At 37.8% G+C, this 15632-nt stretch overlaps 1 protein-coding gene across 4 annotated transcripts in view; it reads right to left on the bottom strand.

Annotated features, from left to right (window-relative positions):
• Positions 1 to 133: 133 nt before the first annotated feature.
• Positions 134 to 15632, bottom strand: part of LOC311286571 (protrudin-like) — a 191554-nt gene continuing 176055 nt past the window's right edge. Inside the window, exons 17-30 of one of the 4 annotated variants that reach the window (XM_084402774.1) lie at positions 14077 to 14247; positions 12647 to 12820; positions 9648 to 9878; positions 8525 to 8595; positions 7062 to 7248; positions 6868 to 6963; positions 6009 to 6121; positions 5677 to 5798; positions 5473 to 5544; positions 5116 to 5136; positions 2200 to 2341; positions 1558 to 1604; positions 1388 to 1469; positions 134 to 1300 (exon numbers count right to left, since the gene is read on the bottom strand). In XM_084402774.1, coding sequence (XP_084258900.1) covers positions 1233 to 1300; positions 1388 to 1469; positions 1558 to 1604; positions 2200 to 2341; positions 5116 to 5136; positions 5473 to 5544; positions 5677 to 5798; positions 6009 to 6121; positions 6868 to 6963; positions 7062 to 7248; positions 8525 to 8595; positions 9648 to 9878; positions 12647 to 12820; positions 14077 to 14247 — 1597 coding nt within the window. In that variant the 3' untranslated portion in view covers positions 134 to 1232. Of the gene's footprint in view, positions 1301 to 1387; positions 1470 to 1557; positions 1605 to 2199; positions 2342 to 4014; positions 4069 to 5115; positions 5137 to 5472; positions 5545 to 5676; positions 5799 to 6008; positions 6122 to 6867; positions 6964 to 7061; positions 7249 to 8524; positions 8596 to 9647; positions 9879 to 10688; positions 12248 to 12646; positions 12821 to 14076; positions 14248 to 15632 lie in introns of those variants that run through there. The other 3 variants (XM_084402775.1, XM_084402776.1, XM_084402777.1) reach the window with 3 other exon arrangements.

Genomic DNA, 15632 nt, shown 5'->3' with positions numbered 1-15632 from the left:
TGTCTTTTAAAATAAATGGCGGTTAGATAACTGCGCAAAAGGCGGCAAAACACTGTTTTGGTTGCGCGAGAAGAACCTCAACAACTTTTAGGATTTGGCAAAACTTCCTCAATGAAACTCCACACAGCAAAACTTATATTCAGATTTTTTTATTACTGTAACAGTAGATTCAACCAAGGAAACAAATGGTGTTGTATTATAGATAACTTACCCAGCAAGATTTGAATTTATGTTTAAATAGCAGTAGTAGGACATTCATAGCTCTATAACCATTAATACTCTGGGTTTACATTCAACCATGGCTTAAAAACAATCAGCCGGAAAAATAAAACAACGAATATAGCTCATTCTTTCAATAACAATGTGAAGAGGAGAGTTATTGAATAGAAGTTATTTGCTGATAGACTAATATGGTAGCATTATTTTGATTATTATAATATAAATGGTTACTGAGGATTTCCCAAAAAACAAAGATACATTTATAAATGTACATTTTTTATAATTTTTCCAGATAAAAACAAACAAAAAACAAAACACAAATAAATTATATAATCAACAATCATGGGTTAAAGCAAGTAAGCAGCTAGCAGAAGGTTTACGAATTGTAACAGGAGTTAAGTCAACAGGTTTATGAGAGAAATAAAATGTATTTTCTTCATAAACCATTGACTTCAACTCAACTAATCAGATTTTACAGTACGTGAAACAATATAAATCTTCCAAAATGCTCAGATCCATTGCTTTTGCCATCCAATGCAATGATAAAAATGACCAACATCGTTTACATGGTCTTGTTTATGTGGTGCCATAGATGAACAGGATCCTGGATATTATCCTGATTTCCCACCAGGGCTCAAGTTCTGGAAAGGGACGTTAATAAGTGTTGATGAAACTACAGCATCTGATAACACAGCAAGGTTAGGTCCAAGTAAACCAACCAATCTTGATATATTAGAGTTGACTGGGGAAAGCAGCATATTCCAAAGAAAAAGTCACCATTTAACGCAAAGGCAAGGGGTCACGAATTGTGAACGGAAAAAATAAAAATGAGGAACCTCAGGAAGAGTGTTGAAGAAACCGAAAACGTAACATAAGCTGGTTCTCCACGTGAAATGCTCCACATGGAACGAAGGAAACCTCAAGAATCACTGAAGCAGCCATCTTGTGGCCCAACCCTAGTTTCTCTTACAGGATTGCAATGGTGGAATATTTTTTCAGGATGATGACCAATCCTACTTGGTGCTGAGGAAAGTATTGCACATAGAACAAACGAACACAGTCTCTCTTTGGGCTTCAGGAGCTAAAGATTCAGAGAAAGAAAAAGCACAGAGTGTAAAATCGTCTTAAATAAAACATTCTTTGCCAAATTCACAGGTTCCACTCATACCTGTGGCGCCCATACTGGATTTGAACACTTTATACGAGCAACAGCGGGAACAACAACTGGCACCACAGTTACTGCAGTTTCTCTAGAAAAAAAAATTGGTTATCGATGAAACATCACACACAGTTGAAATGGGAAAGGATGTTCAACAGAACGAGGATCAGAAGCCATACCCTTTTCTTTAAAACAGAAAACGCTGAATTGCACTGGAAACAGTTTCCTGAGGAAGGACAAAAGACAATACGGTTATAATGAGAGATACAGTCATGTAAAGAAGAAACGACACCCTTTTGAATTCTATGGCTTTACGTATCAGGACATAATAAAGTATCATCTGGTTGAAATTAGGTAAATACAACCTCAACACATGACATTTTACAGACCAATGTAAGGCCATCTGTCCCGACAGCTAAAGCTTGGCTAAAACTGGGTCATGCAACAGGACAATTATCCCAAGAACACCAGAAAATCTCCAACAGAAGGTCTGAAAAATAAAATAATCAGGGTGTTGCAAATCCAGACCTCAACATGATTGAAATGCTGTGGTGGGACCTTGAGAGAAGCTGTGCGTAAACAAGTGCCCGCAAACCTCAATGAGGTTATTTTGTTAAATATATACTGACAGTGTAATATGTCATGTCTTGTTGTTCATCTGAGGTTGTATTTACTTCATTTTAAGACCTGCTAACGTCCAGATGATTTTGATTATTTCCTGATACGTAAAAACCATAGAATTCAAAAGGGTGTAGGTTATTTTTCACACGACTGAATGACAAAGAAGGTGAAAAACAAAGTATAAAGAGATCCATAGTAACCGGTGGCGTTGGTCGGGACCCGCTTGCGCAGTTTTTCAGTAAGTTTGGACACTTTACTGCGAATGGGCTCGTTTCTGCTCAACAACCCGTTATCAGAGATGGTGTCAAACTCAGGAACAACAGAAGACACGTCCTCGTCATCCTACCGGAAATAAACGCATATACACAGAGATAAATCAATCATATTCAACTTCTGTAGAGATGAGAAGAGACAGATCTGAACCCATTAGCTCTCATGCTCAACTCGACACCAAAAGATCTTCCACTTCACCTTCGCATGACAAAACCTGCACACAACCTTTCAAAATACCACAATTCTGACACTGACATTTATCACAAATATATATATATGGGTCAATGTTGTTTATTTTTTTTGGCCAGACTGATTAGTTAAATAATCATCTGAATGCACATCTTTTACAATGAGCATTCTTTAAATTTATATATATTTTTTGTTGGTCAAAAGTCTTAAAACAGTCAGTCTGACTACACTCCGGTATAACGGTCTTAAACTGACAGTTCACCCAATAATGAAATTTCTGTCATTAATCACTCTCCCTCATGTCGTTTAAAACCCGTAAGACTTTCGTTCATCTTCAGAACACAAATGAAGATCTTTTTAAATCTAAGAGTTTCTGTCCCACCATTGACAGGCTACGCAACTACCACTTTCAAGCCCCAGAAAGGTAGTAAAGACATCATTAAAGTAATACATGTGACTCCAGTGGTTTGACCTCAATTTTATGAAGCGACACGAGTGCTTTGTATGTGAAAAAAAACATAATTTTCCACTTTATTTACAAAATATTAATCTCCAATGCAAGTGAGGTTAAACCATTGGAGTCATATGGATTATTTTAATGATGTCTTTACTACCTTTCTGAAGCGTTAAAGTGGTAGTTGCTCAGACTGTCAATGGAGAGACAGAAATCTATCAAATTCATCAAAAATATCTTAATTTGTCCTCCGAAGATGAACGAAAGTCTTAGGGGTTTGGAACAACATGAGGTCGAGTAAATGATACAAATATATTTCAGTCAATTGGACCTTTTTATCATTTGCACATTAAATAGCATGACCCAAGAAAACATGGATTCATGATTCACAATATATTCAAAATATGGTTCCAAAAACATATGAACATGTCACATGAGTTTTAAACCAGATCATTCTTCGATGTGTCATTGACCCACATACATAAATCAGTGCCCTTTACTTTTGACGGCTTACTGTCCTCGTGTGAAGGTTTTCTCTGGGTGTTAGTTCTGCTCTGTATGTAGAGGGCTCTGGGTTTAGAGATCAGATTTACTCAAGTCATTACAAACAGATGAATCCCTCCGCTTGAAGCGGCACATGTGGCGACTCCTGTAAATCTGACCCCATGTTTGTTGCTGCTGAGCTTCACTTCTTTCAGTCATCCGATGACTGGCGAGAGGTCTCAGATTTCTGTGCCCTACAGCACTTAACACCATTATAACACCACAAGCCCTCCAAACACAGGCTCTAGTGAACGTTGGGCACATTTCAGGTCAATTGCTCAATTCAGATGCCAAATTAATGCCAATAAATCAGCCCAACTCCTCACTATGATTGTTAGTGGACATTCCCAAATATTTTCAGCATGAGTTTGAACCTCACAAAAGAAATAGTGTATTAATCAACCTTAACCTGAACCTGAAGAAAGTGTCACAGAGTAATCATTTCCTGTGACATCACTGTTAATAGAAGCCACCGAAATGAATAAAGGCATGAGGAGGGTGTGGTTAGAAGTCAGGACACCTAGAGATCACGATTGACAGGCGTGTGTATGGGCACCTTACGGACTCTCCATCTCCGAATCTTTGGTAGCAAATAGGGCACACGCCACACCTACATTCAAAACACGGGCCGGACACTTTTACAACAGTCATGACCCTTATTACAAAATACATCATATTTTTATTCTTTAAAAAGAATTAGGTCTGGATTTGTCATGGTCCACTGCACGTTTCATCAAGTCAACACTTGACCCATTAACTCTTACTACTCTCTTTTATTTCTATTCATTAACTTATTTTTTAATTATTTACAGCACTTACATACTGTTGCCCTATTGTTGATTTGATTGCTTCTACTGTTCTCCTCATTTGTAAGTCGCATTGGATAAAAGCGTCTGCTAAATGATTAAATGTAAATGTATTTGGAGTTCTTGAGTTAAATGAGATGCATCTGAATTTAAATTCACAACTGAACTCATAGTCAAGACATACAGGTGAATCTCACAAACGATTTTTCATGTCACATTTCACCACATAATCAAAATTAAATCAATTATATTCTGCTTAAAGAAAATGAAAAGTACCGAAAACAAAATGTTTATAATTATCACGAAAATAATGTCAAATAAACTATTGGTCCTTAAAAAAGTGCATAGTTTTTGTTAAGCAAAAATATATATTTTATTTATTTATTTATTTTTATTTAATGGTGAAGTATGACATTTCTTGACAGGTTTTGTGAGATGCACCCTCCATTGGCAGACTAAAATCTAACAATCATACACTAATGTCCACATCTTACATACATAAACATCTGCACATGCATTCAGAGCATTTACACTGATGCAAAAACATGCGCACACACACAAAGACAGTTCAGACCAGGCTGTTTCTTTACTCGCTTAGAGCAACTGAGGATTTACTCAAACACAAAATGCTCTCAGTTACTCCATTACTCACCACTAAAACCAGAGGAGTTTCCTTGGAGAGCAGAGTAGAGGTCAGAGGTCAGACATGTACACATACACACTACACAACTAAATCTGCTTGGTTAATGATAAGGCTCATGTCTTTACTTATGTTCTCACACACACACAATATTTGCACACAGTCTATGTTAATGCTATAGGTCTCCACACCACTAGAGGGAGCTACTTACCGGCAACACAAGCTGAGATTCCTTGAGTAGGCAAACAGCAGAAATAGGAAAACATGTCAGAAGCAGAAAACAGAGAGACAGATGGATAGACACAGATAGATAGACAGATGTTTTCCTGACCTCTATGGCATCTTTAAACTCATTGTCAGAGACAGACAGAGGATAGATAGATAGAGACAGACAGACAGACAGATAGATAGACAGATACAGATAGATAGATAAATAGATAGATAGAAGATAGGTAGATAGACAGAGGATAGATAGATAGATAGATAGATAGATAGATAGATAGATAGATAGATAGATAGATAGATAGATAGATAGATAGATAGATAGATAGATAGATATTTTCCTGACCTCTATAGCGTCTTTAAACTCATCGTCAGGCTCCGCCTCCTCTGCCTCCTCTATGTTGCCGGGTGAAAGATCCTGAACAGGAAGTACAATCACAGAATAAGTCAATCTGGACTCTAAATGGACATCTGGACACAGTAGCACAGACACGAAATAATCTGTCATCCAGATGTGTTTTACAGTTGTAGCAATCGTGTATGTTTTCACCTCCACACTGGATGGAGTGGGTGTGCGTTCCAGCAGGATTGCCTGATCTGGGTCACATGGTTCGGTTTCCTCCACAGTCTCGATCTGACTTGGGTGAACAAACTCCTTCAGCTCCAGAAGAACTAGAGGGAGAGAAAGGAAATTGGGTGAAAATGTCTAGCTTAATGAAACTGAATAAAAATACTGATGTGTATGTATTCATTTATATCTGACTATCAGTGTAACGTCTGGTCCACACTGCAGCTTCCTCTGGTCAAGAAGCGCCCACTCAGACAAGAGATCACATGACCAAATGTGAAGTTTTGTATTGACATGCCTGAGGCTTAACTGACCTCTGCAGAAGTCTCTGTTCCACAGAAAGAGGGCGCTGTTGAGCACAGACAAACTCAAACCCACCGGGACCGTACACAGCAGGAATAGTGCAGTCAGGAGAGAACCGTAAAACCTACACAAACACACACAACATTTATCATATCACAGAAGACATTCCCCAAACACGTTCTAAACGCAGCCAATCACAAAACACAGGGCCAGCTAACCAATCACAGCACATTTTGTATTTCAGAAGGAGGGGCTTCATTAAAAACAATCAAGCATTAAAACACATTCTAGTATAGAATTTATTAGAATTGCTATTCTATATATATATATATATATATATATATATAGTCATATTCCCCCAAAACAAAATCAAGACTTCGTAAAAGGGCATAATGGGACCCTTTAAAACTCAGGGGATGTGCTGTCTGACATCCAGCTCTCTGTGTGCGCTCAGAAAAAAACATATATCAGAAGTTTAGACTGATGTGGCTTTTTTATGCAGATAATAAACTTTCATGATGATTAAAAAACTGCAATGTCATGTGAGAGTGACCGCGTTAGAGATGATAAACAAAACTAAACAGATATTTTAGTTTTAGATATTTAGCACGAGCTGTAAAGGCACAGCCCTCTTCTGGAAAGGGGGCGGGGAGCACCAGCTCATTTGCATTTAAAGATACATGCACGAAAACAGCATGTTTTTGCTTCACAGACACATTCTGGGGACACCTGAGACTTATATTACATCATGTAAAAAGGGGCATAAAGTACAAAACACTGACTATTTTGGCCGCAACTCTGATTACCATGGTACATTTTCACAGAGGAAGATCAGAACTTGTGATTCTGGAGCATCTGTGCGATACTCACATGGAGGACACGGCGTGGCTCTCCCAGTGAAACACTTTATACACAGACTCTGCACACACACACGCCTGGGTCAAAACGTCGTCTATCCCTTTCAGCCTGTAACACACACACACACACACACACACACACAAGCCTTCATCTCTCAGTCTCAGTGCTGATGTCATGACTCAAACGCCACAGTCCTGCTCACTCACATGCCCTTGACCTCCAGCATGGCCTCCTGTTTGCTCATGTGGACCGTCTGCAGGTCTCGCCGCTGGACCGCATGGTGTTTCTTCTTCTGAACCGCCATCTCGCTGGTCGCGCCCTGGCAACGGTTGCCGAGGTATCCCAGCAGAGCCGGAGCCGAGGCCGCCAGCAGCAGCAGAGAGACCCACGCGCCTGCAGACAGAGGGAACATCGCCTTCATCATCTCTTTATTCTGCATCTCTCATGAGGATTCTGAGTTTATATAACAAGCGCTAATCTGTATAATTGACTGTTAAAGCTCTTCTAGTTTCATGTTACATTCTCACTCTACGCTTTTTCTTCTCACCTAATACAATCATTTAAAGTTATATTTAATGTACATTGTTTATAGTTTTGGAAAGCAGACGTGTAATAAGCTTGATGACATGCAGTCATATGGATATTATCGCCAAAAACATTTTCAGCTTTCTGTCCTGATCACTCTGTCATATATTTAGTTTTTTATGTTTATATTAATGCACTGAAATGTTATGTAATAAATCTACTGTACATGCAGGAGAAGTTTAGCAACTAAAGATCATCTTTACCCTGAAATGCCTGACATTAAATATTTCAGATTTAGACAGAATATAAAAAAGGTTGTTTTTCGTTGATTATCATATTTGACACATCAGGCTTTTATGGCTCATATAGTCGGATATAGTGAGAATATGTAGGGGGAAACACCTCAGTTTTATTCACAGGCCCAAACTGAGCAATAATATGAAATTTGGGGCAGTTGCTGATATTTATATTGGCAAAAAGTAAGAAGTATTTCTGATCGCTTGTAATGTAAATCAATCTTTTTTACAGACTACCTACATAAAATGCATTTAATATCAGTCGTCACTCTATATCTGATGATATCAAATGATAGTTTTATGATCAAAGCTCTGTAGTTTTAAAACATATAATGTAATGCAATTCAATGATATTTGAGGGATGAACTAATAAAGCTTCCTCAAAAGCCTGATGATCATATTTGATACATTTGAACATGACTTTTCACAAAAAATATATATATTTATGGATAATCTAGTAAACCTGAGTCACTTCAGTCCAGAAAATGATCATCTTGAAATATTACTAACAAACTAAAAGCTATTCTCACATTTACTTTATGAAACTAATTTTATATTTCACAGCAAAAAGTCAAAGAACCACAACTTGAAGGCTTGAATTACATTGAACAATTATATTAAAGGCCTTTTACTTGCTAAAAGAATATAAAGTATCCATCAGACGACAGAAGGCATGTAGTAGTTTGAGTGCAACATCATGTCATCATGCTGATCATTTAAAGCCCTTAGAAATGTGTGTATCAAGTATAATACAGTCGGCTTTATAGGGTTAACCACACTTATTATGCCATAACTGTTCCTGTGTGAGAAAATTTGTGCACATTTGCGGCCGTCTACTGGTGTCTCACCTTCACTCAGCGTGAGGAAGAGGATGTTGAGCAGAACGCAGCTCGACAGGGAGCACAGCGGCATCCTCCACCTAAAACACACAGCATCAGAGCTAAACACTGGGACACACAGCAGCAAAAACAACTCAGAGATGCGTTTCACAACTGGCTGGAACAAACACAAAAGCCTTCTGATGAGAGTCACATGATACAGTCTCCTGAAGTACAGAAGCAGTGCGAGATGTGCAGGTGTCAGTGTCAAGTCAAGTCAAGTCAAGTATATTTGTATAGCGCTTTTCACAATACAGATTGTATCAAAGCAGCTTCACAGTATTAAATTAAAATAATACAACAAGGTTTGTTTCTAGTGGAATTTATTGATAAAATCAAATTAGATATCCAGAATATCCCCAACTGAGCAAGCCAAAGGCAACAGTGGCAAGGAACCGAAAAACTCCATCAAGTGACCTAATAGTGTCCTAAAACTCCATCAGGTGACCCAATGGAGAAAAAAAAAACCTTGGGAGAACCCAGGCTCAGTCGGGGGCCAGTTCTCCTCTGGCGTTTATTAACTAGAGGCCGGATTGTAATTTGGACTGTAAGATTAAAAATATTATATGAATGCCTGGCTGAAGAGATGCGACTTTAATCTAGTTTTAAACTGGGAGAGCGAGTCTGAGCAACGAACAGTATCAGGAAGGCTATTCCAGAGTTTTGGAGCTAAATGTGAAAATGCTCTCCCTCCTTTGGTGGATCTGGATATCCTAGGTATGACCAAAAGCCTTGAATTTAGTGATCTTAAAGAGCGCGATGGATTATAGGGCGATAGAAGATCCGTTAAATAGACTGGAGCTAAGCCGTTTAGGGCTTTATAAGTCAGTAGCAATACCTTGTAATTAATACGGAACTTTATAGGTAACCAATGCAGTGATGATAAAATCGGTGTTATATGATCATATTTTCTTGATCTAGTAAGAACTCTAGCGGCGGCATTTTGGACTAACTGTAGCTTGTTAATTGAGGATGCAGGACAACCGGCTAATAAAGCATTACAGTAATCTAGTCTCGAGGTCATGAATGCATGAACTAACTTTTCTGCATCAGAAACTGATAGCAAGTGTGATTCGTAAGGGCCGTGTCTCACCCGAGCAGGAACCGCAGCACCTCCAGCGTGTCTGTGACGGGCTCCAGGAAGATGGCCATCCGCTTGAAGCAGATCACCATGTTCAGCAGGTCAAAGGTCAGCGCTTTGGGGCTGCCCAGCTCAGAGGCGCTGTCTATGGAGGACGAGTCCTTGACGGGACACTGGGTGAGTTTGGCCCGATCGCTGCCCGTCTGCGGGAGCTCATGAGGAGAGGAGGCTGTGCACTGCATGCTGGGAGATCAGAGAACATCAACACTGTGTTTATCTCTGCACACACGTGACAGTCAAGAGACTCATCTGTGGATGAAATTAAAACTGATGCCTGCCAAGAAAGCTGAATTAAAAGCTTAATCAGATCAGCAATGTCAAATCCAGTAGACTTATATATTACTGTGAAGCTGCTTTGAAACTTTGTATTATATAAAGAGTAAAATAAATAAAGGTGAGCAGATTTGACTGGATCATAACCAGAAAAAAACACTGATGCTTTAAAACACATGAAGAGAAAAGTCATTTTAATTGTTTTAAATGTTAAACTGATAATGATAACACACCTGACGACCATGTTTAAAACAATAACACATTAACTTCTTAGGTATGAGTAATAAAAGGTGATTATTATTATTACAAGACAATAATGGATTAGATGGCTCCTCGATGTGCCCAGATCCAGGTTAAAAACAAAGGTGACCGATTTGCAGTGGATGCTCCAAACCTCAGGAATAGTCTATTCATGTAAGAAAAGCTCGGACCATTGAAACATTCAAGTCTTTGCTTTAGACCCATTACTACGCATTGGCTTTCAATTCAAGTTGAGCTTTGATATCTTGACCTTTTTCTACTGTTGGTTATTTTGTATTGTATATTGTGTATTGTTTGTGTATATTTTCTCTTTGATTTTGGATCTTGTTAAGCACTTTTCAAACGTCTTGTTTTTTAATCTTGGATCTTGTTTTTAAACGTGCTATATAAATAAAGCTGAACTGAATTAATAAAGACGTCATATAAACATCAACCAGAAGAAAACAGACAATGACATACCTTTAAATCCTTCAGACAGTGTCTTCTGCCCGCAACAGAGTCATTAAACAGTCTTTAATATTAAAAAAAGATCTAAATATTAGATCAAAAACCCTTTATTACCGCCTGTCCTCCGACTCCTGCTTCCGCAATCCGCAGACAGAAGTGTAGATGTCAGAGTGCGATGATTGAGTGTCAGGAAGAGGAGAAGATCACGATCACATCGATCGGGTCTTCTTCTTCTTTGAGATTTTATTGGCGGTTGACTAACAACAAACTGGTGTATTACCGCCACTGACTGGTATGGAGTGTGGATCAAAATTACATTTTTTTATATCCTCTCCTACAAATTAGTTATTTAAAAATAAAACTATAACATTAATTTCCAGAGTCATTTTGTAAAATATCTCCTAATATAAATTGCATTTGTATTTTTTCTAGATTTTGCATTAGAATCCTTCAGGCTCGTATTTCTGACAGTATAGCATAACATGTTTCAGTTTCTTCTAGCCCCCCCAAAAAAATTCACACCTTCCCGTATCATGTTTACCCATTTTATAAAGTGTACCGTTTAGGCTTGTATGTCCAAATCTCATCCTTGATATTATCATCTCATCTCTCATGTTTTTTCCTGCACTTCTCATTTATGCCACTTTGAATTCTGTAAAACCATCGACCTTTCTTCTCCATATCCCATTGTTTTTGCCACCTTACCTTCAACCTATCCTTAATAATACTCTTGATTTCATTCTCGCTTATAAAACTTAAGTTAATGTCGTTGTATTTTATGGCTTATTTTGCTGCCTTATCTGCCATTTAATTTCCTTGGATACTAATATGCGGGTACCCATAATAATATTACTGTAAGACCCATCATTTTAATTCTGTATAATGTTTGCTGTATTTCTATTAAAATGTCTGGTCTACTTTCCGAATGCATCGATCGGATCTATTCTGAAATTGTCTATGTTTAGAGGACACTTTTGTCAATGTCTGCATTATAACTGTTTTTTTTTTGTTTTTTTTTTATTATTAAATTTTTTCTTCTATTTGTGTGTTCTGTGACATTTATTATTGCTCGGTATATTTTTTTTGCGGCTACAATATTAACTATTAGTTTGACTGTTGGCTGAGATTGTGTAGGATATATTTGAGAATATGTGATTAATGCTCTTTCCCGCCATTTGTTTAATCACAATTCAATTGTAAATTTACAAACATGTACAATTCTGTGAAGCCATTCTGTTCCAAGAGCAAACTTCGCTTACTTTAGTGTATAAGATATGCTATAATTAGCCTAATTTACATATTAAAATGTTGTGTTTGTGCTGAAATGAATAACTGATTTAGTTTAAATATTGATGGTGTAGCACTAGCTGTTTCTGAAGAGATAAATATAGGCTCACTCGTAGTGATCATGTGATGACAGACATTTGCACCTTAATCATAATAATTTGACTTTCACACACACCGACATAAAGACAGAACAATAATAATGTGACAATGGCAAATATCCTCTTCAGACGAGCTTCAATCAAATCTCAGGAAGACTTTCGACAAAGACATTAAAATCATCATCATCATCATTAAACCCTATAAATAATCCAGTTCCCGAAACACAGATGAAACTCAGCTCTGAAGTTCATTACTGTTACTGTGATTGTGTTGAGCTGCTCACTTCACTGAGATGGATGAATAATAAAAAAAAAAAAAACAATTCACTAATAATAGATAAATGATAAGAAAACTTTATTAGATATTATACAAAATATTAATGTACATTTATACACAGTAAATCCAATAAAGGTCACATGACTTCAGTGTTGATGATCATGTCTCTATATTGACCCCATAGTCACAGCCTTTGAATAACTGTCAGTAAATAAAACACAGACAGTAACACATGCATTACTGACACATCTGATCAGAGGATTGACTAGTTCAAGTGACATTATTATATGATATGAATCAATACTTACTGCAGTGTCTTGATCTTATAATGTGGATTATCTTTTAAAGCAGAGAGACTCTTCACACTCTTCGCATCTTGTAGATTATTCCCAGACAGATCCAGTTCTCTGAGGTGTGAGTTTGATCTCAGAGCTGAAGTCAGAGCAGCACAACCTTCAGCTGCGATATTACAAGATATCAACCTGTAGAACAACGACACACACTTTAATCTCTCAGTTCAGATAACTTATAAACCTTCCTCAAATTTCATCATCAAGATCATATTTGATAGCCTGACGTCGTCATACTCAATTCTAGTCAGAATGTGAGTCTGATACTTCTCCATTGAGCTTTGATTATGGGGCGTGTTTCAACCGAACCAGGAAAAAAAATTCCTCTGCACTCAATTGGATAGACCTACAACCAATCAGAGCAACGGAGTAAGTGACGTATGTTTTTCATTCATGTTTCCGATCGCGGTTCTCTGTTCCTCTTTTAAAATTAATGCGCTGTCGATATCTTCTATAACAGACGCGATGGCGGAATCTACACATGATGTTTTATAAACAAATTTCAGGAGGAGCACATTCAAATAATCAATCCAATCAACCGTCTATCAGCATGAGAGGAAAGCATATATTTATTCACTCGGTCAACTCACCTAACATGACAGTTTTCAGCATCCCTGCACTCACTCTTGGCTTGTTCTTCCACAGCCAGGAATACGGGGGGAGTACTTTGGGTTCGGGCCGAATACCGAGCCCGAAGCCTCTCCTCAGACAGCACGCCAAATATGCATTTATTCTATCTGTCTTATTTGTAAGCGTGAACTCGTGAAATCTCAATTCTTCAGCGGCAGTCATTTGAATTCAACCCAAGCGCTCGTTGATGACGTGGATGATGACGTTACCGTTGCTTATCTGTCCATCATCGTATAAAGCCCGCCCTGACAATTTGATTGGTCCGAACAATTTTTGTTCGGGCATAATAGCTCCTCAACGGAGCGAGTCCAGACCGAACTTCCCGACCAAAAAATATTGTGGGCGGGGTTCGGGCTGGCACCCAGGCTACATATTTGATACATTTGAACATGATTTTTCACAAAAGATGAATGGATAATCAAGTAAACCTAAGTTGCTTCAGTGCAGAAAATGATAATCTTGAAATATTACTAACATTATAAAGGTTATTCTTATGTTTACTTAAAAAATCCGTAAAGATTCCACAGCAAAAAGTCACATGACCCATGAGCTGAAGGGACACGTTTTAAAATTATACTTGGTTTATAGTTTTTTTTAGCAAGTAAAAGGCATCAACCAGACAACAGAAGGCAAGTAGTAGATTGTGTGCAACAGGTTTTTGATCATGTTGATAATTTAGATCAAATATGATACAGTAGGAATTAAAGGGTTAAAATAATATTATTCTAGTCTCAGTTAAGATTAATGTATGATCTTACTCCAGTTTCTCCAGTTTACAGTAAGGATCCTTCAGTTCATCAGAGAGCAGCGTCAGACCTTTATCTCCTATTATATTCAGAGTCAGGTCCAGTTCTCTGAGGTGTGAGTTTGATCTCAGAGCTGAAGCCAGAGCAGCACAACCTTCAGCTGTGATCTCACACTTCCTCAACCTGTAGAACAACGACACACACTTTAATCTCTCAGTTCAGCAGGAACTACACAACCACAGAGAGACTGCGATATTAAATACTAAGGGCCAGATTTACTAAACAGGGCAAATTATCTAGAGAGCGCAATCCCATAAAAGCGCTGATGGGAGTGGAAAGTTCTGAGTTTGATCGACTGACGAAGCGGAAGTTAAAGAACAGAGACTCAGCCGGATCATTTCCATAAAGACCAACACAATCTACCAGTTAGCGTCTTGTTTCAGACCGGCTGTTTTTGGGCGGTAAATAATGGCGCAAACACCAACGATGTATAAACATTGCATACGCACAAAAAAGCATTGAAATGTGTGTACGCAATTTCCCACGCACAGATCGGGATTTATAAAAAATAAACTAGTGTAAATATGTGCGTACCGTGCGTACACACCCTTTTACTGGAGTGAGTGAAGTAATGAAGTGAACAGAATGATTGAAACTGTTTTACATCTGATATACACATTTAGGTTAAATATGCCACTCTCATTAATGGAGTTAAGCACTGAAATTTAATGAAATCATTGTCCAGAAGTTACAAAATGTTTTATTAATTTAAATAGAAATATTTGTAGTGAATGCGCTGCTTTTGAACACTTTTCCTGTGGCATGCTGTGTTTTAATGTTTTAGCCAGCGAGGATTGCTTGGCACATGATAATTGTGCTTTATATTCTGATCTAAATAGCAGATGTTCTGAGAAAATATTTTCACGCAAATAATGATCAATGATGAGCACTTGACTCCGTCTAAGCAGATTAGCAGCAACATAGACGGTATAATGACAGGCAATGAAGAACTCGCTCGCTGATCGAACGGTCCATTGGTCGGGTTGAATAAGTGCGCTGACTCAGTGCTGTACGATCTGCTGCACGCAGGAGCTGTTGGTGTCGAGCACAGACAGAGAGGAGCCCAATCATAACCACTGTCATGCTCTTCACACCATTAAGAAAATACTATTGTGTTTGAAGGATAGAATTGGAAGGAAACAGTAACGTTTTACATTTAAAATGTTTTGTCAGTGACGCTGAGTCAGACAATTATTTACACTGCAAACAAAATATATATAATCCCCAGGACCAGAGTTGAGAACCACTGACATAAAATGCATATAAATATCAGTCGTCACTCTATATCTGCCAATAACATGTCTTAGTAAGATGATATTTAAATGCTTAGTTTTATGATCAAAGCTCTGTAATTTTAAAACATATAATGTAATGCAATACAATGATGATTGAGAGATAAACTAATAAACCTTCCTCAAAAGCCTGATGATCATATTTGATACATTTGAACATGATTTTTCACAAAAGATGTATGAATAATCAAGTAAACCTAAGTTGCTTCAGTGCAG

This window comes from Rutilus rutilus (assembly GCF_951802725.1).
Source record: "Rutilus rutilus genome assembly, chromosome: 2".
NCBI lineage: Eukaryota > Metazoa > Chordata > Actinopteri > Cypriniformes > Leuciscidae > Rutilus > Rutilus rutilus.
The sequence above is the reverse complement of the archived record's forward strand: the minus strand, read 5'-3'. Positions and strand labels throughout refer to the sequence as shown.